The sequence below is a fragment of the Ornithorhynchus anatinus genome, chromosome X5 (genome assembly GCF_004115215.2).
Source record: "Ornithorhynchus anatinus isolate Pmale09 chromosome X5, mOrnAna1.pri.v4, whole genome shotgun sequence".
Lineage (NCBI taxonomy): Eukaryota > Metazoa > Chordata > Mammalia > Monotremata > Ornithorhynchidae > Ornithorhynchus > Ornithorhynchus anatinus.
This window is the reverse complement of record NC_041753.1, coordinates 52,166,203-52,192,639: the sequence shown is the minus strand read 5'-3', so window position 1 is coordinate 52,192,639 and position 26,437 is coordinate 52,166,203. Positions and strand designations below refer to the sequence as shown.

Below are 26,437 nucleotides of genomic sequence, written 5' to 3'. Positions count from 1 at the left end.
GACCACCTATTTCGATTGCCCTGCAGCTCCAGGATTTGGTGTGGCTTCCCAGTCTTCGAAACCCATTTGCTACAGGGGAATTTTTTTTTTGGGGGGGGGGGGCGGTAAGCGATATGATCTTTGTAAATTTTCAGACTTCATTAACATAAACCTCACATAAGATCATCCTCAGATATAAAAGATAATGTGGATTGAAGGCCATGGTGTGAATGTTCGTATTTTATTTTGTAAACTGATGGTTACTTTCGCGTGGAGACGTTTGGACGACAGTACACAGTTGTAAACTCACTCACTTCAGTTCATAGAAAAGTTCGGGATTATGGAGTTTAGCATCAAATATGGACTTAGCTGGTATCAGATACTGCCAGATACTTTATTTCCCAGGTAAATTAATTTGCATGCTATTTATTACACTGGACACATCTCAAAATTTTATTGTAAGTGGATGAATGATTCAATTAGATGCAAATATAATCTACATATTCAGTAAGGCCACACGCTGCCCCATGGCAACAGCGACTACAAAGCATTAACACCGTTTCTATAGTTTAAAAGTGAAAACTGAAAGCGTGATTTTCATTTTAATGACATTCAAAAATCATCTGGAAACTAATCTTCTGGAGATTCACAATAGCACGTAAAGGTCTTTCATTCTAGACATCGATTTTCTGGATATTTCTCCCTTCTGGCAACCGCCCACGTGTTCAGTCATCTGTTGTTACGTATCATGGGCCACATCTGTAGGTCTCAGAGTAGAAGGCGTCGCTTTTAAAGTATTTCATCTGACAAAGGACGGGATTGTCACTTAGGCACTCGACAATCCTGGAGAAAGACGGTTGGCGATAACATCCGAAACCTGTCACGGCAGGATGCATTTTTTTAATCGGTCAAAGAACGCATAATCTTCTGGTGAGCACTGAAGTCATTAGTAACAAGTTGGAATTGAATGAAACAGGGTCACTGATTTACAGAACATCTGGATATGTGCAAAAACGTTTTTTTTCCTGAGTTTAATCCTGTTTTTGCTTATACTTTTAAAGTGATACATAATGAAGAAATGACATAATAACCAGTGTTAATTTTTCTCTCGGAGCCTAAATGTGCATTCCCCAGACGAGCACCGTTTTTCTCTATCTTTCCAAGAGGGACTTTGTTACAAAGTGCTACCCCTGTACATTTCAGAACTTGTCACTAATTAATGAATTATGGCATTTGTCAAGCACTCTTGTAAGCGCTGGGGGAGATACAAATGGGTGAACCCACACGGGCTTCACAGTCTAAGTAGGAGGGAGGACAGGTATTCAACTCCCATTTTACGGATGAGGAAACTGAGGCACGGAGAAGATAAGTGACCCGCCCAAGGTCCCACGGCGGACCAGCGGTGGAGCCGGGATTGGAACCCAGGTTCTCTGGCTCCCAGGCCCGGGCTCTTCCCATGAGGCCACGCTGCTCCTCACTGCTCCCTGACTGTAGTTGATAGATTAGTTGGTGTCATTCTTATTAAGGGTTAAGATTTTTGAAGAGTGGCAGCCACAGGAAACTGGTGCCGAAGAGTTGAAAACAATACCGTTCACTATCGTAGTTCTGGATGCTTTGCAACCCAACTACTGCATATGAAAGATGTAAAAAGGAAATATTGCCCTTCAGGAGTATTATCCATAATCACAGATTAAATGTGCTACATTCTGATTTTTTAAAAAAAGCACATATGAAATAACTTGACCTTTTTTAATATCAAGAAAAAAACAAGATTTCACACAAATCATTTATGCTTTGAGTATTGATTGTTAAAAATATCTCTTCATTTTTCTATGAAGAATTTGCTATGAGCTCTTCTGGCTTTTTCCAGGCTTTCAAATGTGATCATTCCTTTTGGGAGCTGCAATTTATCATTTTCTGCTTCAAGTATGTTCTCGGCTTCACCTTAAATAAAGCACATGAAATGCAAGAAACTGATTAATGACCTTAAGAGATACTTTATGAGAACGACTTATTAAAAACGATAATGACGGTAGTATTTGTTAAGGGCTTAATGAGTGCCAAGCATCGTACTAAACACTGGGTAGATGCAGGAGAGGCAGTTGGATACAGGCCCCGTCTCAGGGGGGGCTCACACAGTCTAAGGGGGAGGGAGAACAGATTTTGAACCCCCATTTTTCAGGTGAGGAAACTGAGGCACTGAGGTCCAAGGTCACATAGCAGGAACGTGGCAGAGCCGGGATTAGAATCCAGGTCCTCTGACTTCCCGGCCTGGGCTCTTTCAGTTGGAGTTGATATCGTTTCCAGTTTTAGATTTTGGAAACAAGTACACTCGTTGCTAGAGAACTATTTTAGAAAACTGAATGCTAAATCCTCCTCCTCATCAGAAATGATATACGAACCCTGTGGTGATGTAGAAAGTTCCAAAGACACTGTGCTTGGCCTCCTGGGTGCTTATAACTAATGCAGGCAACAGTGGCGGAGCGAGAGATAGAAGAGCCACGGAGACATACTGACAGGGGGTTTGGATGAGGAGAGGAGGGATTCCTGTGCTGTTCTGTCAGGCAGCATTTGGACAAATGGTAAGTAGCGAATTCTCTAGCAGCGTGGCCTAACTGATAGAGCGTGGGCCTGGGAGTCAGAAGGACCCGGATTCTAATCCTGGATCTGGCACTTGTCTGCTGCGTGACCTTGGGCAAGTCACTTCAATTCTCTGGGCCTCGGTTACCTCATCTGGAAAATGGGGATTAAGACATGGGGCTCCCAGGTGGGACAGGGACTGTGTCCAACCTGATTAGCTTGTATCTACCCCAGCATGTAGTTCAGTGCCTGGCACCCAGTAAGCACTGAGCCAATCCCATTAAAAAAAAAAAATCTCAATTTTCTTATATTATTTTTCACCCAAACTTCTGAAACTTTGCTTCCACTGCCTTTGGCCCAAAAATTAAATAGGAAGGTACAAGAAAAGCTACACCATTGTTTAAAATGAATGACATCCATTATATAGTGGAATACTGCAATCGCTATGTTTTCAAACCATTACCACCCTTAGAGGTGAAAAGAAAATTAGAATTGAGCAGCTATTGTCAGCTGCTTAAAAATTACCGGGGTTCTAGATTCTTTTTCCATCTAAGACGTTCACATGCCAAATGCTAAAATTGGGTTTGAGGCGTTCTTACTCGGGAGCCCCTCCAAAGGAGCCGGAGAGACGCGACTATTCCACCTGCCACCCCCGATATGCCGTCGGCCCGCGTGGACTCGAGGAACGATACGGAGATTGCTTAGAGAGGTAGTGACGTTGAGCGAATGATGGAAACCAATCGAGGGTGAGAGGTGGAAAGGCCATCTGAAATGTTGCATGTCAATTACAGCCGTTTGGGGACGTTAGGGTTCGTGGAGTAGGCTCGGCTGCAGAACTAGTGATCCGTGCTTCCTTGGCAGAGAGTTGCTATTCACACCCCAAATTTCATGAGCATAAGGGTGCCGGAAACTGGAAAATTAGTTGGGAATACTATCTCCCACTGGCGTCATCTGTCTATCGGAGCGTAGTTTTACAGACTCAAATTATCTGGATATTGAATGCACCCTGGCTTAAATCAACCGGATACTTCAAAACAGGATGACTCTACAAAGATGTCCAGATGATTGGAGTCAACACGTACTTCTGAAGGCTGAATTATCCAGGCAATTTGTGTGCATAGACACAGGTGAAAAGAGGACCGTAGCCCAGGTTTCCTGAGCTTTTTCTTATCTTAATAGACGTGAACTGGCTGAACACAAGGCAGCATTTGATTTTCCGATATCTTGGTGGACTAGGTAGCTAGCTCCATCCTGTTCTATTCCTACAAGAGTATTACATACTTTTAATTATATTACGTTTAAGGCTGTGAGTCAACAATGCTACTGAAAAATAAACACACTGCCTTCGTTCATAATTTTGACATGTTCTTTGCATATTAGATTATTTTCGTGAGTAAGACAGGGTCAAGCCGGCAGAGAGGCATTCGGGTAGGGCTTGTCAGCACAGGGCAAGCCTGACCCCCGGTTGAAAAACATTCCCAATCAATCAATTAATCAAAGGTATTGATTAAGCACTTCCTGTGTGCAGGGCACTGCACTAAGCGCCTGGGAGAGCACGATACAGTCGATACACGCGATCCCTAGCCAGGAGGAGGCTACAGTCAAATGACTGCCAAATGACCTTTTTCTCTTGTGATGTTAATGTGATCTTACTTAGCCGACCACTCAATCGATAAACCAATCAAAGAAGGATTGGCAACTAGTACCTTTTGGCACAATTCAGCCCAAGAGAACTGAAAAATGATAGATAGATTGGGCAAGATCGAGCTGGGAATCCACCCAGTTAACAGATGCCGCTTGCGAGAAGCTGTGCTCCTCCCTCACTCTACTACCAGGCTAACTGAACTCCATGGAAACACGTAATAATAAATAATAATAATACTTGGTATTTGTTAAGCACTTACTATGTGCCAAGCACCGTACTAAGAGCTGGGGTAGATACAAGATAATCAGGTCGGACACAGTGAGCCCCATGTGGGACAGGGACTAAGTAGGAGGGAGAGAAGGTACTGAATCCCCATTTTATATATGGGGACCGTGAGGCACAGGAAGTTAAGTGACTTGGCTCCAAAATATGCTTGGCTCGTGCAGACGTACCCACCGTTTGATCTCAGACTCACGGGGTCAGGAGCTACGTCATACGCAACTTGTCACTGAAGTGACCCTCACGATAATTCGTTGAATTGGTTATGCACGCTGAATACTAGAGAACAGGATAGTGAAACCAGCTGTCATTTTCTCAAGGCCTACCTTTCATTCTCTGTAGAAGGGTTCCATAACCCATGTCATATTCATAGGCAAAGACGAAACTTAGAGGAATTAGTGGGAAAAAGAGGAAAGGTTTCTTGTTTTTGATTGCTCTGTTCAAAAAAAAGAAAAAGAAACAGCGGCGATTAAAACACTCCTGCATGGGTAGCAGTTCCAAAAAGATACTTTTAACACCCCTGGAAAAATCTTACCTGATTTTCAGGACAAATACCTCTATTTCTATTTAAGGTCTGACTCATTGTGGACTGTATGTACTCATATTTTTTTGGAGGTATGTGCTCCCTGTGGAATCCTCACCGAGAATCCCTCATTCGTGAATATGGTGTCGCGTCACTTTGCGGGGAATAGGTGTTCCCAAGAGAAAACAAACAAAAGAGGACAGTGGGGAGTCGTCGCGCCCTGCATAACTGACTCGGAGCAGCTATTCCACTTGGAACAAGTGATTCAGCTTGAGCTGTCGAGTAGCCTGGTTTTTCTTGGTTTGATCAAGCACTTCACTTATTTTGGTCAAATGGTGGTGCACGCTGGAATCCAAAGGCGATAGAAGGCCACATTTTCATTCTCCCCTTTGCAACCCAGATATCTTTCCCATTTGTACACCACAGCTGCCGGCTTTATTGACACGTCAAAAGGGTTCAATCTCAGCTTGCACTCAGGTGCAAAAGAGAAGCTTAAAAGAGGGTATTTCCGTGTCAAACTTTGTCCTTCGAAAATCCAGTTGTTAATAAACCCCAGTAGCAATCAACCAACAGCAGCCCCATGATTAATTAATACCTAAAGGAGATGATTCCGAATACGCTGGCTATTTATAAAAAAAACCTATTGGCTTGAAAACATGAGATAAAGGACAGGTGTTGCTGGTAAGGGAATCAAAGCATTTAGGAAACATTTCCTTTGTTTATTTATTTCCACTTTTCCACACGCATCGACCGGCATTCCCATTACCGGCATCTAATAGATTATGACATTGTAAAACGAGTATGATACGTCTGTCTCCCCTGCTCGACTGTAAGCTTGCTGTGGGCAGGGAACGTGTCTACCAACCGTGTTAATACTATACTCTCCCAAGTGCGTAGCGCAGTGCTCTGCAAGCAGTAAGTGCTCAATCAATATGATTAAGAGACCACTGTTTTGTCAGCAGGGTTCCAGTTGTTGATCCATGCTCAATGTTGATTATGCACGACCTCCAGCAGCTGATTGACCTCATTATCTCTCATTTCCCTGGACGCTATCTTGGTGTTTTCTTTCGGTAAAGCCAAGAAGATCCGCGGCTGTGTTGCATTACGGTGTCCTTGAATACTGACCACGTGGTCTCAAGACCCGGGTTGTCTGAACACCCGTTCTGTTGTGCTTCTTTGCAGGTGGCTTCGATGTGGAGACGTCAGCCCAAATCTCATTTGGCTGGCCTCAAAATCAGGGTCAGACGGCATGGGCGTTTCTCTCATGGAATGTGTGACCTCCTCATCCTATCATGTTGTTTTACAACGACATAATCTATCCGATGCCAGTAATGGGAATGTGGGTTGATTCCATGTGGTTTTATGTTTTGCTGCCAGCTAGAACACAGTTCTTGAGCTGGCCAACTGATTGCTCACATGCATATTAAGAACCAGGGCCAGGCCTCACTGTAGTAAGCGTTTGGAAGAGTACAATAGTAAGCGAACACAGTCTCCACTCTCAAGGCATATTCATTCTCGCCGGAGAGATAAATAAAACATTTTTTAACAGAAAGAAGAAGAGAAAGGAAAAATAGACATGTAGATGAGTAAGGGCTTAACTAGAAGGACATTTAAGTTGAAGTGAACAGAAATGCTATGGGTGCACGAGTGCTCTGGGAGAAAGGGGATAAGTCTGGAGAGAAGAGGAATGAATTGCGTTTCATTATAATGGATTGCACTCCGTCGATAGTTAGGCTGCTTAGATATTTGGCCTTATGAGAGTTAGGGGGTGGGAGGAAGCCTTCGTACTCCTTCCCTTATGGGAGCTGCTATCTTGCTGCTTTCTTGTTGCTATCTCTCACTGTCTTCCAGTCAGCTGACTGGTTAGGAGGGCTCGAGCCGGAGAGATGGGCAAAATGCATCTCCCCACATGTGGTGGAGCCTGGATTAGAACCCACAGCCTCTGACTCGTGCTCTTTCCACTATGCCACGCTGCTTAATATTTTAGTATTTAAATATTTTGCAGTTATCTAATATCACACACACACACACACACACACACACACACACACACAATGGGCCACAGTCCTACTTCCCTGGAAGACAGGTGTGTGTCTGCTTGAGTGTATGTGGGTGACCTACTTTATGTAAATGTCGAAACGTCACTCCCTGTGAGGGTGGGTGGGACTAACCTGACACTGGGAGAAGCCAGGCAATTTTTCCCATTGAATTTCTATGACAAATTCTAGGGTGTACGGGAATGGAGCATGGAGGAAATACTTAAACGGCGATTGGCATTCCCAACAGTTTGCTCTTTCGACTCCCTACTTACAAAGAACCCTTCACGATACGTGGATTCTGTGTCGAAGTCAGCAAAGAGGAGAATACCTAGATTTTAGATAACTGCAAACTATTTCAATATTAAAATATTCAGCGACATGGCCTAGGGGAAAGAGCACGGGCCTGGGAGTCAGAGGGTGTGGGTTCTCATTCCGGCTCTGCCACATGTCTGCTGTGTGACCTTGGGCAAGTTACTTCGCTTCTCTGTGTCTCAGTTAGCTCATCTGTAAAATGGAGATTAAGACTGTGAGCCCCACGTGGGACAGGGACTGTGTACGACTTGATTACCTTGTATCTACCCCCGTGCTTAGAACAGGGCTCGGCACATAGTAAGCGCTCAACACCATAGTTATTATTGTGATTGTCATTCTTCTTGTTATGAACAATACAGGATAATTATTTCACACTTGAATATACCCCATCAGTATTGAGTGTCTTCTGTGTGCAGAACACTGTACTAGGTATTCGGGGAACATGTAAAAGGAATAAGAGATGTAATTCCTGCCCTGGAGAAGGTTACATTCCGGTGAAGGAGTCGATAAACATAAACTGATGAATATATTAAAGTGAACAGTGAGAATTTAGGTATCACTAACAGGCACAGGTGAATGATCAATCAATTCTATTTTCTGAGTGCTTATCTTGTGCAGAGCACTGTACTAAGTGCTTGGGCGGGGCAATGTAACAGAGTTGGTAGAAGTGTTCCCTGCCCACAACCAGCTTACAGTATAAACACTATATAAGTATATAAATAATATGAATAGCATGACCAAAAAAGTGTGTGTGTGTGTGTGTGTGTGTGTGTGTGGTGGGGGGGGACAGAGGGGGAGGAAAAAAAATCAGTCAGGGAATGCCTGGTGGTGAATGACTTTTTAGGAGGGTGTGGAAAGAGGGGTGGGATGTGGTTTGGTGAAATTGAGCATGGAGGGGAATGGAGTGAGCAAGTCCCACATTTTTTTCCCCATACCACTAGTCGATGGAATTTTCCGGTTACAACTAAATTTATGGTTGAATTATACAGAAAAATGCATCTAATGAATCTCTTTCTAGGATTACGTAAACCTAAAAAATATACATACGGAGAGAATCGATACAGATGTCACCGAGGAAGAATCAATATTAGGATGCCCAAATAGACCATAGGATTAAATTTACAAATCAAGAAATTCTACTTAATCCATCACCCCCAAATTACAGGGCCCTTCATTTTCTTTGCAGCTAAACTATGTTCCTTTGGCTCTCACATTGGAATTGTCCCAAGGAACACAATTTTTGCTCCTGATCTATCATTCGGGCTAGTAATGCAGAAAGCAGTGTAGAATCTATTTGCATTGCCTCGGCCACGCCAACGACAATAATTTGCTGCTAATGAAGAGAAACAGGCAAATGCACACTAAGGGAGGAGACGGAAGCAACTGTTTTGTATATATACTAATTCGTCACGTAAGAATTGCACTTCAGCCCAGTTCTAGAGACTGTTATAGGGTAAGGAGAAACAACGAATGGCATAATATAATGTTATTTGTTTTTTACCTAGAAGTACTACTAAACGATCACACTTACCCAGCCGTTAGAGATACTGCAGCAATGCCAAAAAATGTTCCAAAATATTTGAGGAATTCCCGCGTCCAGGCGATCTGCATAGCCATTTGTCGTTCCCGCATTTCATTCTGCATCATTAGCTGTCTTTCCAGCTGAGGGGAGAATTCTAGATTTGGTAAGTGTCACAGCTTAAAATTGGGTAGATTAGAGAGTCTCTATTGGGCCAACCCACACCCCTTTTTGGTCCAATCACCTCTCACTGCTGCTATTTAATGTTAAGAATAAGCAAAGTCCTTTAGGTAATCTTGGATTGAAATGTACTAAGCCCAGTCCCGGCAGGGAAAGCCTTCCTAACACAGGCACGGAGTGAACTTCTGAGATTCCATCGCCCATCTTGGCTTCGTGGCATTTAGCTCCCAACCCGGACCAAAAGCAAAAACCTTCGGCGAGTCACATAATTTCTCTGTGCCTCTGTTTCCTCATCTGTAAGATGGGGATTAAGAGTGTGAGCCTCACGTGGGACAAGGATGGTGTCCAGCCTGATTAGCTCGTATCCAGCCCAGCGCTTACTACAGTGCCTGGCACATAAGCGCTTAATAAATACCGCTTAAAAAACCCTACAAGAATGAATATGAATCTTAAGAGAACGAAAAGCGGCACCTAGATCTAGCATGGGGTGGGGGTGGGAGGCAGATCTTAAAATAATTCACAGAGAGGAGGAAGGGGAAGGGATATGTAGATGAGCGAGTTCTTAAGTAGCAGGGTATGTAAATTGATACGTACAGAAGTACTAGAGGTGTTTATGAGAACACAAGTACCCGGTTGGTGCAAAAGTAATGAGGTGAAAGGTTGAGAAATATACTATGTGAAGAAGAGAAATTAATCAATGGTAATTCTTTCATTCATTCATTTATTCAATCGTATCTATTGAGCACTTACTGTATTTGGAGCACTGTACTAAGCGCTTGGGGGAGTACGACACAACAGTAAACAGACACGTTCCCTGCCCACAACGAATTTACAGTCTAGAGAGGGAGAGCCGGGTATCGATACAAATAAATTGTAGATATGTACCTAAGCGTGCCGAACACTGAACTAAGCGTTTGGGAGAGTAGAACGCAACAGAGTAGGTAGAGATGTCCCTTGCCCACGGCAAGCTTACAGTCTACCGTCACCTCCTGGACCAGTTGTGATTTCAGAAGGGCTTTAAAAATGGAGCGAGCTGTAGTCTGGCGGATTCGAAGGGAGAGGGAGTTCCAGGCTGGAAGAAGGGTGTGAGCAGGTGAGAGGCAAAAGAGGGGAGAGCGAGGCCCAGCGAGTAGGTGAGCATGAGAAGAACGAAGAGGACCAGCTTTGGTGTGTAGCGGCAGAAGAGAATGGACAAGTAGAAAGGAGTGAGCCGATCGGGGTCAGGAGTTTCTTGTTGACCGACTCACTGATAGAAATCATTAATGACTTTCTCATTCATTTCGCAAATCTGGCTGCAAGTCCCCGAACTAGATTTAGATCAGGCTATCGAGAGGCACATATCAAGGAACTATCTTTGTGTGCATACGATATTGATGAGAATATCAGTCACACATCTGATTTTCCAACTACCCGAGAACACGTGCGCTACTTATCTATCTATTCCTTTACCAAAAAGCCATATACTCATAATCCATGATGCCATTTTTTAAAAACATTTTAATAATGGAAAACATTCTTGAAATTATTCTACAAAACCTGGGCGTCTTTACACGCCCCATACTTAATTATATTTTCATCTCTCCTCCCCGAAACAAGATGTATTCTCTCAAGGGCTTAGTACAGTGCTCTACGCACAGTAAGCGCTCAATAAATACCACCGATTGATTGATTAAGCAAGAATGAATAAATAAAAGGGAAGAGGAACAAAAGGTTCCCTTCTTAAGGCCTTTCAGACCAAATCATCAACTACCTAATTCTCTCCTTGTATTACAGGGGCTTGTTTTAAATGGCAATACCTAATCAATTTTCCTAAAGTTACAGTTTTCTCATCCCTTTATGTATCTGCATTATTACTGATTCAGCCTGACTAAACAATTAGAAATTAAACAGCCCTGATTATGCCTTTGGACTACGTCGATCTTACTGCCTAATTTAATGCTGATTAAACTACAAGACAGCTACAGTTATTTTGGTAGAGAACACATTAAGAGGGCTAGATCTCATTAAAAATAATTGCACATAGGAGAAATGATGTGCTGACCATCTTTACAGAACTATTACATTTGATTCTCTTTCCACTGGACTTCTTCCTCTATAATCACTTTTATCAAAAACATCACAAACAACCGCTAATTTATGACAGCTCTAATTTGCCAATCTTTTGAGTTTCAGAAGGGGCAATTAAGTGAAGGCCCACAGGCCACTTAACACAACATCAAAATAATTAGATTTCATTTTGACACCGATAACCCATTTGCACACTACAAAGAAGGCAATGACGTTTCTTGGAAATTAGCCCTATTGTGATTTTTTTTTTGAATGGGAGGCTTTGTAATTGTTGAGTGCCAATATGACCACGATATGGAAAAAATCAATTTACCCTAAAGTTTTCTATTGACCTTCTAATATATGCAGAATACATTCAGGTGAACGCATTGAGTCGACTTCATATTTGTTTCATTAAACAATGACAAAAAGATAATCTATGCCCTCAGCCATAAATGAGCTTTACAGTTTTAATGAGATGGACACAGGCTTTGTTAACCTCTGTCTATCCCCTTGATGATATCATTGGTGCAAACTAAAAAAAAATCTGTATCAGGGATATTCTGCTCAGGATTTTTTTGCAGCCATATAGTAGCTGAATTACACCAGCCCCAGGAAGCCTCTACTTGGCACAATTCTATCCACTGGGTAAGACACAGGACCACCTGCCACTTTTAGGGGTAGCCAAATGAAGCCATAATGAGTCTTTTTGCCCCCAAAGGATGTCCCTCTGGCAGATGTGAAGAGGGAGGACATTCCAGGCCAATCACACTTCCCCCCTTTAAAGCCCTACTGAAGGCTCACCTCCTCCAGGAGGCCTTCCCAGACTAAGCCCTCCTTTTCCTCAGCTCCCCCTCCCCTCCCACGTCGCCCCGACGCGCTCTCTTTGCTCTACCCCTCCTCCCTGCCCCACAGCACTTGTGTATATATGTACAGATCTCTAATTCTATCTATTTCTATTAATGTTCTGATGTGTATCTATATCTCTAATTCTATTTATTTATATTGCTGCTATCGATGTCTGTTTACCTGTTTTGATGTCTGTCTCCCCCCTTCTAGACTGTGAGCCCGTTGGGGGGGGGGGATTGTCTCTCTCTCTGTTGCGGAACTGTACTTTCCAAGTGCTTAGTACGGTGTTTTGCACACAGTAAGCGCTCAGTAGATATGACTGAACGAACAACCTCAGTACGGAGGGATAAAAGGAGACTCGTAGCGGACAGTGAAGAAAGGCCACCTAAACAAAACTAGAGATGGCTGGAAGGTAATTCTAGAATGGTAGAGGCCGGGAGCCGGCTCAGCCACGTGTCTGCTGTGTGGCTTTGGGCAAGTCACTAAACTTCTCTGGGCACCAGTTACCTCGTCTGTAAAATGGGGATTAAGACTATGAGCCCCACAGAGGATAAGGACTGCGACCAACCTCATTAGCTTTTATCTAGCCCAACGCATAGTTCAATGCCTGGCACATAGTAAGCAGTTAACGAATACCACTAATAGTAGATTTTTTTAAAAAACCCAAAACAGCCTCAAGCCCAGCGAGAAGGAACCCTGACCCAAAATAACCGTCTTCCCCGACTAAGCCCTCAATTTCCCCATGCCGTCTCTGCGTTACCTGTGCGTTTGGATCCGTACCCTTTGGGCACTTGATATTCACCCCACCCTCAGACCCACAGCACTTATGTACATATCTGAAAAGTAATGTCTGTCTCCCCCTCTAGACTGTAAGCTCCTTGTGGGCAGGGAACATGTCTATCAACTCAGTTGTATTCTCCCAAGTGCTTAGTAGAGTCCTCTGCACACAGTAAACACTTAATAAATACCACTGATTGGTTGTCAGAGGATGAAGGCACCTGGGTCATAAACCAAAATTTGAGGCAAGAAACCTTAGTGACTATATTTTTAGCAAAGCAACAGTAGCAAAACTGGAATAACCAGCATTTAGCATTTATAATGTGCTTAATAATTTAAAAGGATAGTCACAAGGTAGTTTGGAAAGAGTCTACGAGAAGAATATAATAGTAAATTAAAGCTTTTTCAGAATGCATTGCGATGGTGCACTGCAGACCCTGAGGATAAATGAAAAAGAAACCAAATCACTGCCTTGAAGAAAGTCAAAAGGACAGATGAGCATATCTCCTCATAAATCTGGCACGTCAAACTACAGCTTCCCCGGTGCTTAGAACAGTGCTTGGTACATAGTAAGCGCTTAACAAATACCATAACTATTATTGTTATTATTATTAATAAACCCAATGATATTTTCAAACATGTCCAGGTACTTTATTTACAGGGCAACATTAATTAATAATTGAGAAGCGCCGTGGCTTAGTGGAAAGAACACCGGCTTTGGAGTTCGGAAACTCCGCTACCTGACTACTGTGTGACCTGAGTTTCCTCACCTGAAAAATGGGGAAGGGGCTGTGTTGCAGCTGACTGTATCTACCCCAACTCTTAGCACGGTGCCTGGCACATAATAAGCCCTTAACAACTACCACAGTTAATTATCAGTATTATTATTATTAGACCGTGAGCCCCACGTGGGACAGGGAGAATGTCCAACCCATCTTCTATCTATCCCAGTGCTTGGAACATAGTAAGCACTTAAGAAGCACCATAATTAGTATTATTTTATTATTAATTACTAGACTGTGAGACTATCAGCTCCTTGAGAGCAAGGATCCTTTCTACCAACTGTGTTATACTCTCTCAAGGGCTCAGAACAACGCTCTGCACAAAGTGAGTACCCGGTACCGTTGATCGATGATGATCATTATTATACTATTACTATCAAGTGCCTTTTACTTTTTAAAAATTCCTGCACACTGGGAAATGGAATCTTTACCTGAAAGCAGCATATATTCACCACACTAAAATGTATCGATTGCTCAAAGAGAGCAGGCTTAATTTCTTGAAATTAAAATAATTTATCATTTTTCCTGGTCAACTAGGTTTCATTCCCAGAACGCAATTTTCATTCTCATATGCAGGAGATGGCCAAAGAAATGTAAATTAAACTCAGGGCTTATAAAATCTCTTCAACTTGTTATGGGCTGTTTTACCCTTGCAAGAAAAATGCAAATTTTTCTTAATGGCATTTGTTAAGTGCGTACCTCCTGCCCAACATCCTACGAAGGCCTGGGGGAGATACGAGATGATCATTAAGAAGGCAACTCTGAACGACGGGGAGACGGTAAGCCAAGCCATATGGCGATGACAGGCTCAAGCAAGAGATATTTTTGTAGTAAACTCTCTTGATTCTTTTGTCTCGGAAAAAGTTAGACTTTTATGGTCTGGAGTTTGCAAACCCTAATATCTCACTGGGATTTACATAACCTGTTATACTACAATTATTAACAACGCAGTGATGAGAAGCTTTAAAAAGTCCAGGAAACAAGAATGCCTAGCATTACAGTCTTCTCCAGACTTGGAAGAGGGCTAATCAGCAGCTTTCATCATCATCAGTGGTATTTATTGAGCGCTTACTACTTTGTGCAGATCACCATACTAAGTGGTTGGGAGAGTACAACACGACAGAGTCGGTAGACGTGTTCCCTGCCCATAATGAGCCTACAGCCTAGAGGGGGAGCTTGACGGGACTTTACTGTTACCAAACAGATAATTTAAGTAGCAGAAACGGTATCGATATAGGACACGGGTGTCAACTCTATAGACATGCTGGGGGTCATTTTCTCTCCCCTAATGAGTTGTGAGTTGGGGAAGGGGGCAGGGGAGGCCACTGCTTTCACTCCCAAGTCTTGCTCGGGTCTCTGTAAACCTGAGAGATTCAGAGTGGGGCTGAAGAGATCCAAGATTGGGACTTTTGATACCTGACTTTCCCAAACACCATCCCACTTGGTCTTGTCTCCTGTAGAGGTGGAGGCTCACTGTCTAATAAGGGGGGGAGGAACGAATCGCCATTTTACAGTTGAGGAACCTGAGATGCAGTGGAAGTGAAGTGACTTACCCAAGGTCACCCAGCCAGCAAGCGGCAGAGCTGGGATTAGAATCCAGGTCCTCTGACTTCCAGGCCTGTGCTCTCCCTACTAGGCCACGCTGCTTCTCAGGGTTGGGTTTGGGGGTCACGGGGCCTCCCTCTCCCCTAGCTTTTCACACGCTGAGCCCTGCCCTCTTTAAACTTTCTTCCCTTCCCCTACCCGCTTTCGGGACTTTTAAAATTTTTTCCCTATTTCTGCAGTTCCTACGCATGCCTCCATTCCCCAGGCTAGTGGTGTCAAGGCACAACAAACGTGTTGTATAGCAATCAATGAAGCACTGTACTAAGCGTTCGGGAGACTACAGTATAAACAAATTGGCAAGATCCCTGCCCCCAAGGAGTTTACAATCTAGTGTAAAGCTGGAACAAGGTGTAAATTTTAAAGCCCAAGTGACATTCTTCTTAAATCAAAACGCTTCGAGGATTGCCCGGATCAAATTCTGCCAACATTCTAAGTAATATTTTATTCCAGCTGTGGACACTGAACACAAAACAGTCTATCATGCAACAATTCTACCGGGAAAAAGGACTGCGGTAAACTGGAGACATGGTCAGAGACAAACAGAATGATGCATAATAAAGCAAAGAACGAGATGATTAATTTATGGAGGAAAAAACAAACTGCACAAATCAAAGATAGATTTATAGAAGTTACGGTAGACGGGGAAAAAAAAATCTTAGGGCTATAGCGACGGACAATAGCCACACTGCTTGCATGAATGGGGAGGGGCAGTAGCAGAGAGACTCACGCAGCCCTGAGCCTTTATAAGACCCAGGGGCAGCTTGCGGCACCCTGGCTTTGGGCAAGATTCTTAACATCCCTGTGCCTCCTCATCGGTAGAAAGTTGATAAAATATCTGTTCTCCCTCACTCAGACTGCGAGCCCTGTGTGGGACAGGAACCGTTTTTTATCTGATTATCTCTGATCTATCCCAGTGCTGTTTCTGGTGTGATTTTGTTTTTAGAGTTTGTTAAGCGCCTACGATGTGCCGGGCACCATACTGAGCACCGGGGTAGATACAGGATAACTATGGTTCTTGATTAACTCAAGGATGTAGTTTCATCTCATCTCAAATTCATTCATTCAGTTGTATTTATTAAGCACTTACTGTGTGCAGAGCACTGTACTCGATCTGAGTCAGTGGAGTCATCGGCTTGAATCAAGCAAATAGCCAGGCTTGGCTCGAGTGAGAAGCAGCGTGGCTCAGTGGAAAGAGCCCGGGCTTGTGAGTCAGAGGTCGTGGGTTCTAATCCTAGCTCCGCCACTGATCAGCTGGGTGACCCTGGGCAAGTCACTTCACTTCTCTGGGCCTCCGTTCCCTCATCTGCAAAATGGGGATGAAGACTGTGAGCCCCAAGTGGGACAACCTGATGACCTTGTATGAACCCCTGCGCTTAGAACAGTGCTCTGCACATAGTAAGTGCTTAACAAATACCATAATTATTTATTTATTATTGGATCAAGTCATCGAGCTATTCCAGAGCAATCAAGCAGGCCTAGGGCAGAGGGGAAAGTCAGAGAGAAAGGGGGACAAATGCAGGGCTTTGACCATTTTGCTTCTACAGCTGTATCACCTCCTCACTGAGAAGAAGAAGAAGAAGAAGAAGAAGAAGAAGAATTGAGGATGATGCTATTTGTTAAGCACTGACTATGTGGCAAGCGCTGTACTAAGTGCTGGGGGCAGATACAGGATAATCAGGTCAAACACAATCCACGAAAAGGGGAGGGGAGAACAAGCAGTATCAGATCACCAAGAACAAAGCAAAACGGAAAACTCCCGTTTCTGCTTTCTATGCTAAAGTATTTCCCGCATACTGTACTCATCTTATCATTTGGGATGCTGTACCAAACAGTATATAAATAAACTCTGTATTGCCTGAAGTTGAGCTGGCCTTGACTAGCAGGGGGATCTCCGCCGTCCAACTGCCTCTCCCTCCTGGTGCTGGAAGAAGAGCTTGTCTCTGACATACTCTTGCTATTCCCCTTTCCCTTCCCTTTCCCTTCCACACAGTGATATTTCAAGAGGAGGCCAAAATGAGACATTTGGATTATTTGTGGATTTCGATGATCTATGCTCATCCTATTCCCCCCTCTTCCAGATAATGGAGAGAGTTTATGTTTTTGCAAATGGCAAAAAAAAAAAGTCCCTTTCATCTCCTAACTCTTGAAATATGGACTATTGTTTTCCCATCTTAAATACCTCGAGGCTTTCCCTTGGGAGAGCTAACCACTGAAAGCTAAAAAAAATACTTAATCCAATTAATTTCCTACTCCTTTATAATACAGATAATCCCATATCCTTCCCGACATTATCAATCCAATTATTCCAGGAATCTACTCAATTCTGATTTCAAGATCTTTAAAAGGTAATTTTTTTCAGATATTTTTCTCCTACCAGTGCTACCATTTTGAAATGACTTTGCGAAACAATGCTAGAGATGTTTTTACAACAGTAAATTGAAATTAAAATATATTGACACAGAACAACAATCAAACCCAACGGCTCCTGAATTCTGCTTTACTTCTACATGTTGACATCCAAGTACCTTCGAAATGAAGACGGATTTGAAGTGCAGACTACTGAATATTTCATTAGGATAATGATTTAAATTGAATACAAATACGGTATTAAATGATATTAAAAAATCTTGTTCTATGAGCTCATATCCCAAATGCAGGCTTTTAGTTTGATAAAAATTCATATTACTCACAGATATCAGATCAAGATATAAAATGGCTCTTAATTGATGGTTCTGGGTCATCTCTCCCCATCCCATCTGCAAAGGATAGATCTCGATTTGGAAATTCACTCAAAACTACAGCTTTGACTTCGATATCCTATTATCGGGGATCGGCCTTCCCTCAAAATGCAAAATGTGATTGGCAAAGGGCTGAACTTAATTTAAATATACAGGCATTTAGGAGCTTGGTATTTTCCTGCTTAATTTGTTTTTAGCTTCTTTACATGATAAAGATTGTGAGGGAATTTGTTCCATTAGGACAGTTTGGTACTAATACTACTAATAATAATGGTATTTGTTAAGCATTTCCTAGGTGCCAAACACTGTTCTAAGTGCTGGGGTAGATACCAGGTAATTGGGTTGTCCCATGTGGGGCTCACAGTCTTAACCCCCATTTTACAGATGAGGTAGCTGAGGCACAGAGAAGCGAAGTGACTTGCCCAAAGTCACACAGCTGACAAGTGGCGGAGCTGGGATTAGAACCCACAACCTCTGAATCCCAAGCTCGTGCTCTTTCCTCTAAGCCACGCTGCTTCTCGTTACCGCTACTAATAGTTCTTCATCTTTTAAAACATTCAAAAATTAAATTTTTATTTTACTGAATAATCGTTAGATGCTCAAAACCTGGGTATAATAGACTTTGGTGACTGAAGAGCGGGAATCTAAAATAGAAAGTTTGGAAAGCAAAACAATAGGACAAAATATTAAGTGTCAGATAAAAACGAATGACAGAATGGAAGAGGAAGGAAGGTCGTGAAAAAAGTAGCATGAAATCTGAGAACACCTTAATCATTTTCAGATTTTATTTACAGCCGCAACGAACTGAAATTTTATTCAAGAAACCTTTTGATCCAGACAACTAAGCAATGATGAGATTTCTCAGACTGAAAGTAGCGGTACGCCCTTTCTTAGTTTTTAACACGATCTCTCTCTAGAATTATAAAAAGCATTTGAAAACGTCTATGCCAAAGTACGAGTACAGTAACAGAGCATTTGGAGGACACAGAAAATGAGCTAATATAATTTCTTGATGCATTTTTTTCCCTGATTCAGGATTAAATATTTGTGGGTCATATAACAGGCAAGTCACTTCACTTCTCTGTGTGGCAATTACCTCCTCTGAAAAATGGGGATTAAGACTGTGTGCTTCATGTGGGACAGGGACTGGGTCCAACCTGACAACCTTGACTCTACCCCAGCGCTTAGTACCATGCCTGGCACATAGTAAGCACTTAACAAATACCATTTAAAAAAAAGCCACCTCAGGCTACATACCGCTTCCAGGAAAGTCTCGCGCTGATCGAAGAACATTAGAAATGGCATTATTGGGTCGGGCCAGAAGTCCACCCGGGCCCATGCTCTGTCTCCCAACTGTGATCCAAAAGCTGGGTGGACGTTATCCTTCTTTCACCCGGTCACGGGTGTAGGTACCACCGAACATTCCTAACTCTTTCCTCTAATAATCCATGACGGACCTCTCACCTACGACGTATCTAACTGTTGATGTTTCCAGCCTACACGGTTTCTTACGGTAAGGGAGCCCACATGCACAACATATTCCGTAAAGAAGTTTTTCCTTTCGCTCGCTGAGTTTAAATGGATGTTTTCTTCTTCGAGTGCTGTGGAGTTTGGTGACTGACAACCTATTTTCACCCTACCTATACCCTCCATGATTTCGTCTAAGTTCCATCACGTTACCTTTCGGACTAAAAAGGCCTAGTCGTTACAGTTTACGTTCACTTGGAAGCTGCTCCATCTCCCAGATTTTCTGGCTGCCTTTCTCTGAACCTTTTCCAGCTCTTGTATGTCTGTTTTAAGAAGTAGCCAACCAGAACTGCTCCTGGTACTATGGTTTCATGTACAGCCACCTTCCTGAAAAATGCTCTTCCTTTGGCATTCTTTGGCGATAGCTATTGAATTTTAATACCAGTATTGCTTACAGTGCTCTCTCACTTTGACGTGCTGCAAAATTTAACTTCGCTTAAGCACTTCCCTTCCCCCTTCCTCTGAAGTATTTTGACTTGAAGAAGCAGTGTGGGCTAGGGGAAAGAGCAAGGGCCGGGGAATCAGGTGAACTTGGGTTCTAATCCCAGCTCTGCCATTTGCCTGATATGGCACCCTTGGGAAAGTCGCTTAACTTCTCTGTGCCTCAGTTCCTTCATCTGTAAAATGGGGATCCAATACTGGTTCTCCTCCCTACTTAGACTGTGAGCTCCATGTGGGACAGGGACTGTGTTCAACATGACTATCTTGTATCTATCCCACTGCTTAGTACAGTGCCTGCCACATATTAAGTGCTTAACAAATACAATGATAATAATAATAAGAAAAACCAATAAGAATTGTTATTATTATTACCTTGAATAGAATGATTAAAGCCCAGGCCTGGGTTCAGACAATAAGCGAAGAAAACAGTTGCCTCAGGGCAGGAGCTAGATAGTCAGATCAGATGAATGAAAACCAGGTCTCTCATTCGTACAGAACACTAACCTAACTCCCACTCTTCCTTCTAAGAAAAATGTATGGAATCAAATTTTTACCTTTGGGGCAAAACCTTGGCTCTTACTTACTTATCATTTAGCTTTAAAGAAAAATAATTACCCCATTTTCGCTTTGTTTTTCTTTATGATCAGTCCACTTTTCAGGGCGCGCACACACACACACACACACACACCCACACACACACACACCACTTTTAATAGTGCCATCCAATGCAAGGTTCCCCCAAAGCACTCTATAATAAAGAGTTTTATTCTAGTGAGATGTATGGTTTCAATCTTTCTTGCCTCTGTGGAGTCATCTACAGTTGGGGTTTATATGGTACTGTTAAAGTAATAATCACATTAAAATATGACAAGAGGCCATTTACTTCCTACATTTCAACTCATCACCTAGAGGGGCAAGTCATTTTTCTTCTTATTTTACTGTTCTTTCTCTTGAATCTTTTAAATTTAAAATCACCTTCCAGGATCCTGTTAGAAACAAGACAAATTAGAAGATTTGTTTGGATGAAAAAGAAAAAAGGGACCTAACCTCTGCAAATAATACTTATTTACAATAAATGCTTGTCATACGCTAACGTTCAGTGAAAAGTAAAATAACTGGAATAACCAACATTTTGTCAATATTTGAGTCCACTTATTTTTAATTCTTGATTATAAGAAACTGGTGAGTAATAGCTATCTTCCCCCAGAAAAACCTGTCAGTTGTTTCCTAGACTAATATATATTGTGCCTGGCAGCCTTCTCTTGCTTGGGTTGAACTTCGATACTCTCTTCGTAGATCCGGTTCTTTTCACTTCTGTTCTTTCTTGTTTCTCCAAAATACCCACTTATGCAAGGCATTTCAAGATATCAATATCTGTCTCAAAGCGTGGTTTCCCATACAGAACACTTGAGCACGAGAAAGCTCACCAGTCATAAATACAAGTTGGGCCATTTACTACATAATTCTTTCCCTCACCTTTTGCCCCTGGTCCCACCTTCCCGATCCCTACCCTAGGGCAAGGGGTACCAGAGCTAGACTCCGTAGTTTGTCTTTATCTTCTAGGCTGTTTTTGTGTTTTTACTGTTACATTTCTCCTTAGGCGTCCACCGCCACCCTCTTCCTCTTAGATTGTGAACCCGTCAGGCAACGTGTCTAAATATCACTTTTGTATTTTCTCCCACCGCTTGGTACAGTACTTTCCACATTGCTGGGCCTTAAATACCGTTACTACCAATCTACTCAATAGGCCTGGGTATTGCTTCTCCTGCCGCTGACCTCTTGTTCACATCCTCCCTCCCCCTGCCCTCTCCTCCCACCCGTCCTCCCCCTTCATATCCAAAGGATATCCCTTCCCATATCCTTCATACCCTTCGTATCCCTTCCCGTCTTCATAGCTCTTCTGAACTCACATCTCCTCCAGGAAGCCTTCCTCGATGAATCTCTACTCTTCTCACCTTATAAACCCTAACTCCTACTTCGGCACTTTTGTGCCATCCAAGCCCTATCTGTAATTTACTTTAGGATCTGTCTCTCCTGCTAGATAGTGAGCTCCTTTCAGGCAACGATCATATACTTTTCCAACTGCAAGGTACAGTGTCTTGCATACAGTAGGTGCTCTAACATTGATTGACTGTTCGAAGTTAGGAGAGCCAACACTGCACACACGATGACAAACGTGCTGATTCTTTACTGTTTACGTTGACCCAGAATAGGGTGGCCAATCAGTCGGTCATCAATCGATTGTATTTATTGAGCGCTTACTCTACGCAGAGCGCTGTACCAAGTGCTTGGGAGAGGTCGATATAACAGAGTCAGTATGTAGAAACGTTACCTGCCCACAACGGGTTTACGGTCTAGTCGGTCTGGCCACGGACGGCACTTGCGATAATCGGGTGGCCCTCTGTCGACAGGAAATAACGGCTGTCCGTTCTGGAGGTTTGGCAGAGCAATGTGATGATATCACGTGAAAACCTTTGTGGAAATCCACAGAACCTAGAGGGTGTGGCTGGGGTGGGGGTGGTGGGGGGCTCCTAACCCCCAACCCCACTCCAGAGTCCCTGCATTTCCCTCCCAGATCCCCATATTCCTCGGGCCCCCACTTCCAAGTCCCTGGACTTGGAAGCAGAAGCAGAGAGGGAGGGAAGCCGAGTGTTTAGAATTAAAGTTGCGGATAAAAAGGAGTCTGGTGTGGTGTCCGCACCCGATCGGGGCGAACCAGCAGAAAGCTGGATTGACGTAAATGGACATAGCCAAGTGTAGCTGATGGGACGACGTGACTAGGGAAGTGGGAAAGTGCCCTTTCAGGAGGGCTTTGAAGGTGGACCGGATCTGAGGAGGGAGTTTCCAACGAGGGGAAGGGTGAGAAATGGGAGAGTCAAGAGGTTAGCTTTGGAGGAGCAAAGAGTGCGAACTGAAGCGTATCAGAATGAGAGAGTTACAAAAGTGAGGAGACAGCTGGAGGAGAGCTTTGAATCCACTAATAAGAAGAGAGCGTCACCGTTCACATATTGATGCAAGACTTAGATGAGCAGGAAAGTTAGCTGGCATGTCCATTTCCACCAGTTGGCTTCTCTCCCGGTGCTGCTCCCTCTGCTAAGATCTGGGAGAAGCCGGGACACACAATGTTTTCTTTTGGGGATAAGGCAGCCACTATCCCTGCTAATAAACTCTGATTTTCTTCGGAGAAAAAAGAATCATCCTCAATTTCCTGGAGGTATAGAGCATGAGAGCACCAAAAATGGAAAAGTGTAACTTAATATACTCTTGACTTAGCTTTGAAATGAACATATTATATGCCGAGTGTTTTGGATGGGGAAAGGGTGTTAACACTTTTCTGTAGCCTCAGCACTCTTGAATGTCAACTCGCTGTGGACAGGGAATGTGACTGTTGGCCTGTACTCTCCCAAGTGCTTGCCTGTCTACTCATTTTGCTTTGCTTTGTTGTCTGTCTCCCCCCTGCTAGACTCTGGGAGCCTGTTGTTGGTAGGGATTACCTCTATCCGGTGGTTTTTCCTCCACAACATTTCTCAGATTGTCCCGTCCTTTTAATTCAAACAGCCACCACGCTGGTTCAGGCACTTACTACATCCCACCTGGACTACTGTATTGGCCTCCTCACTGTTTTCCCTGCTTCCGGTCTCTCCTTTCCCCAGCCCATACTTCATTCTGCTGTCTGGTTCGTTTTTCTAAAATGGCATTCTGCGCAGGTCTCTCTGTGCCTCTAAAACTTCCAACGGTTACTCATTCCTCTCTGCAAGAAACAAAAACTCACAACTATTGGATTTAAGGCACTCCAACTCTCTCCCTCTTACTTATCAACCTCACTACGATTGATCTATGGGGTGGAGCAAGCCTGGCACACAGCTCTACGCCACAGGGTCCCAGGGGTGGAGGACCAACCCCCCGCCCCCAGCCAACAACACATGCTCCCAGAGCAGAAAACAGTTGTGGCTCCCTCATCATCTTCTGTCAGAGGGCAAGAATTCAATCTGCCCTCTTGCCTCCACCTCTCCGAGGGGCAAGGTGAGCTAGCTACGGCTACCTGCCCTGTCACAAAAACAGCTGGCCAGTAAAATGGTTTTCAGCTGGCCTTTCCCTGTTTGGTTCTAATATGGGGATGGATCTTTCCACGTCCTTATTTTATTCTTGGGATTGAGCATCCTTCTGTCATGGCTCTTGCCATCAGAGTTCAGTGGGTCGGACGCTGTGCCAGAATTCCACTAGGCCACGCTGCTTCCCTCACGGATTGTGCTCTGTGAGATTGCTTGTTACTGCAGACCTCCCGATCGGCCCAGAAAGCGACCCAATTGACAGCTGTTGCCACTTGGGAGTTATGGGAACAAGTGCTATTTCCCACATCCCGTTTGGATATTTGCCAGGGGTGGGGCGGAGGGTACAGCGGGGCATCCAGGGTCAGCTTTGAAAGTGGGACTAGTACCAAGTAGCTCCAAGGACCTTTTTTACGGCATTTGTTAAATGTTTACTAGATGCCAGACACTGTACTAAGTGCTGGGTAGATATAAGTTAATCAGGTTGGACCCAGCCCCTGTGCCCCATGAAGCTCAAAGACTTAATCCCCATTTCCCAGACTAAGCCCTCCTTTTCCTCTGCTCTACCCCCCTCCCCGCCCCACAGCACTTGTGCACATATGTACAGATTTTTCTATTTATTTTATTAATGATGTGCAGATGTCTATAATTCTATTCATTTATATTGACGCTATTGATGCCTGTTTACTTCTTTTGTTATCTATCGCCCCCCTTCTAGACCGTGAGCCCGTTGTTGGGCAGGGCTTGTCTCTGTTGCTGAACTGTACTTGCCAAGCGCTTAGTACAGTGCTCTGCACGCAGTGAGTGCTCAGTAAATACGACTGAATGAATGAACGAATGAATTTTACAGATGAGGTAACCGAGGCACAGGAGAAGTTAAGTGATTTGTTCAAGGTGACGCCACATTCGAGTGATGGAGCCGGGATTTGCGCAAGGATGACACGCAAATGCGTGCAGCGTTCCATATTTCCTCCTCACTGTCCCCCGTTCATGCCTATCCCGCCATCGACCCCTGGCCCACGTCCTTCCGCCATCCCAGAATGCCCTCCCTCCTCACCTCCGCTAAGCTGACTCTCTTCCCCTCTTCAAAGCCCTACTGAGAGCTCACCTCCTCCAAGAGGCCTTCCCAGACCGAGCTACCCCTTTTCCCTCTGCTCCCTCTGCTCCCCCTCTGCCCCCGCCTTTCACCTCCCCTCAGGTAAGCCCCCTTTCCCCCCTTTCCCTCTGCTCCTCCCCCTCTCCCTTCCCCTCCCCTCAGCACTGTGCTCCTTTCTATATATTTTTATTACCGTATTTATTTTGTTAATGAGGTGTACATCCCCTTGATTCCGTTTATCGTGATCATGTTGTCTTGCTTTTGTTTCGTTCTGTTTTTCTCTGCCGTCTGTCTCCCCCGTTTAGACTGTGAGCCCGTCACTGGGCAGGGATTGTCTCTGTTACCGAACTGTACATTCCAAGCGCTTAGTACAGTGTTCTGCACGTAGTAAGCGCTCAATAAATACTATCGAATGAATGAATGGGATTAAAACCCAGGTCCTCTTACTCCCAGGCCTGTGCTCTTTCCACTAGGCCAAGGTGCTTCTCTAAGATATTAGCTTGTCTATCTGGTTTTGCCACTTCATAAGGAACGAGAGATGAGGGAGCAAAAGTACAAAAGTGTACTGTACCCTGCAAATGATAAACAGGACAACACAGCCCGAGATGACCTTTCTGTGTGCCTAATGTGGTCGGGACTGCGGATCCCACATTAGCCATTTTCAGTCACGCATAACTCTCTCTCCCTATATATATCTGGGGGCGCAGGGGGAAGAGAGTCTTAGCTGTTAACCATACCCCATTTGGACTCCATGGCCTGCCATGAACACCCCAGGGTGGCAAAAAAAGCGCATACGCGGGTATGTGTTTGAGGGGCAGAGGGAGGGGGTTTCTATAACAAGAGTCGGCTCGATGTCAAAGGTTAAAATTCTTCCATGCGAATTTGGGTCACAATGAGAACTTTTCCTAGAAACTTTTTCTGACTTCTACTTTTAGACTCCCAATTATCGGAATGAACTGCAAGTGAGAGTCACGCTTTGAAAAACAGGATATAAAAGGAGAGCAAAGGTATCTTATGTCCACACAGGTGCAATTTTTGCCTGCTGGCTTCATACGCTACAGGATCATTCTAGACTTTCATTGGTAAGAATTTATCATAGCATGTCATTATTCACGGGTGTAATAAAATTATCTCAAATAAGAACAAGATGTTCTTCAATTTCAGCGAGCACAAGATAACCAGACAGAATTTCAATTGTATACATTTTTTTGAATGGGCTTGGGCTTTATCTCCTAGGCAAGATTATTTAGACAGTTTTCTTTTTCCATTAGTCAACAGTGTGGTTAAATTTCAGAGATTAAAAGATTGCCTCTGGCGTCATAGATAAATGGTCTTACTCATTCGGTAATATTGTCAAATACAAATTGCATCCCAAAGGAAAGCTGTCAAAACTCATGGATTTTAGAGACTTATGGGGTTCTAAAGGAGTGATAGTTTAGCATAAATAACATCAAATAATTTGTCACGTTCT

At 43.6% G+C, this 26,437-nt stretch overlaps 1 protein-coding gene across 2 annotated transcripts in view; it reads right to left on the bottom strand.

Annotated features, from left to right (window-relative positions):
* Positions 1–1,714: 1,714 nt before the first annotated feature.
* PLGRKT (plasminogen receptor with a C-terminal lysine) overlaps positions 1,715–26,437 on the bottom strand; it is a 41,257-nt gene continuing 16,534 nt past the window's right edge. For both annotated transcript variants that reach the window (XM_029056052.2, XM_029056051.2), the window contains 3 exons: positions 8,889–9,019; positions 4,810–4,919; positions 1,715–1,923 (listed from right to left, as the gene is read on the bottom strand). In XM_029056052.2, coding sequence (XP_028911885.1) covers positions 1,802–1,923; positions 4,810–4,919; positions 8,889–9,019 — 363 coding nt within the window. In that variant the 3' untranslated portion in view covers positions 1,715–1,801. The remainder of the gene's footprint in view (positions 1,924–4,809; positions 4,920–8,888; positions 9,020–26,437) is intronic.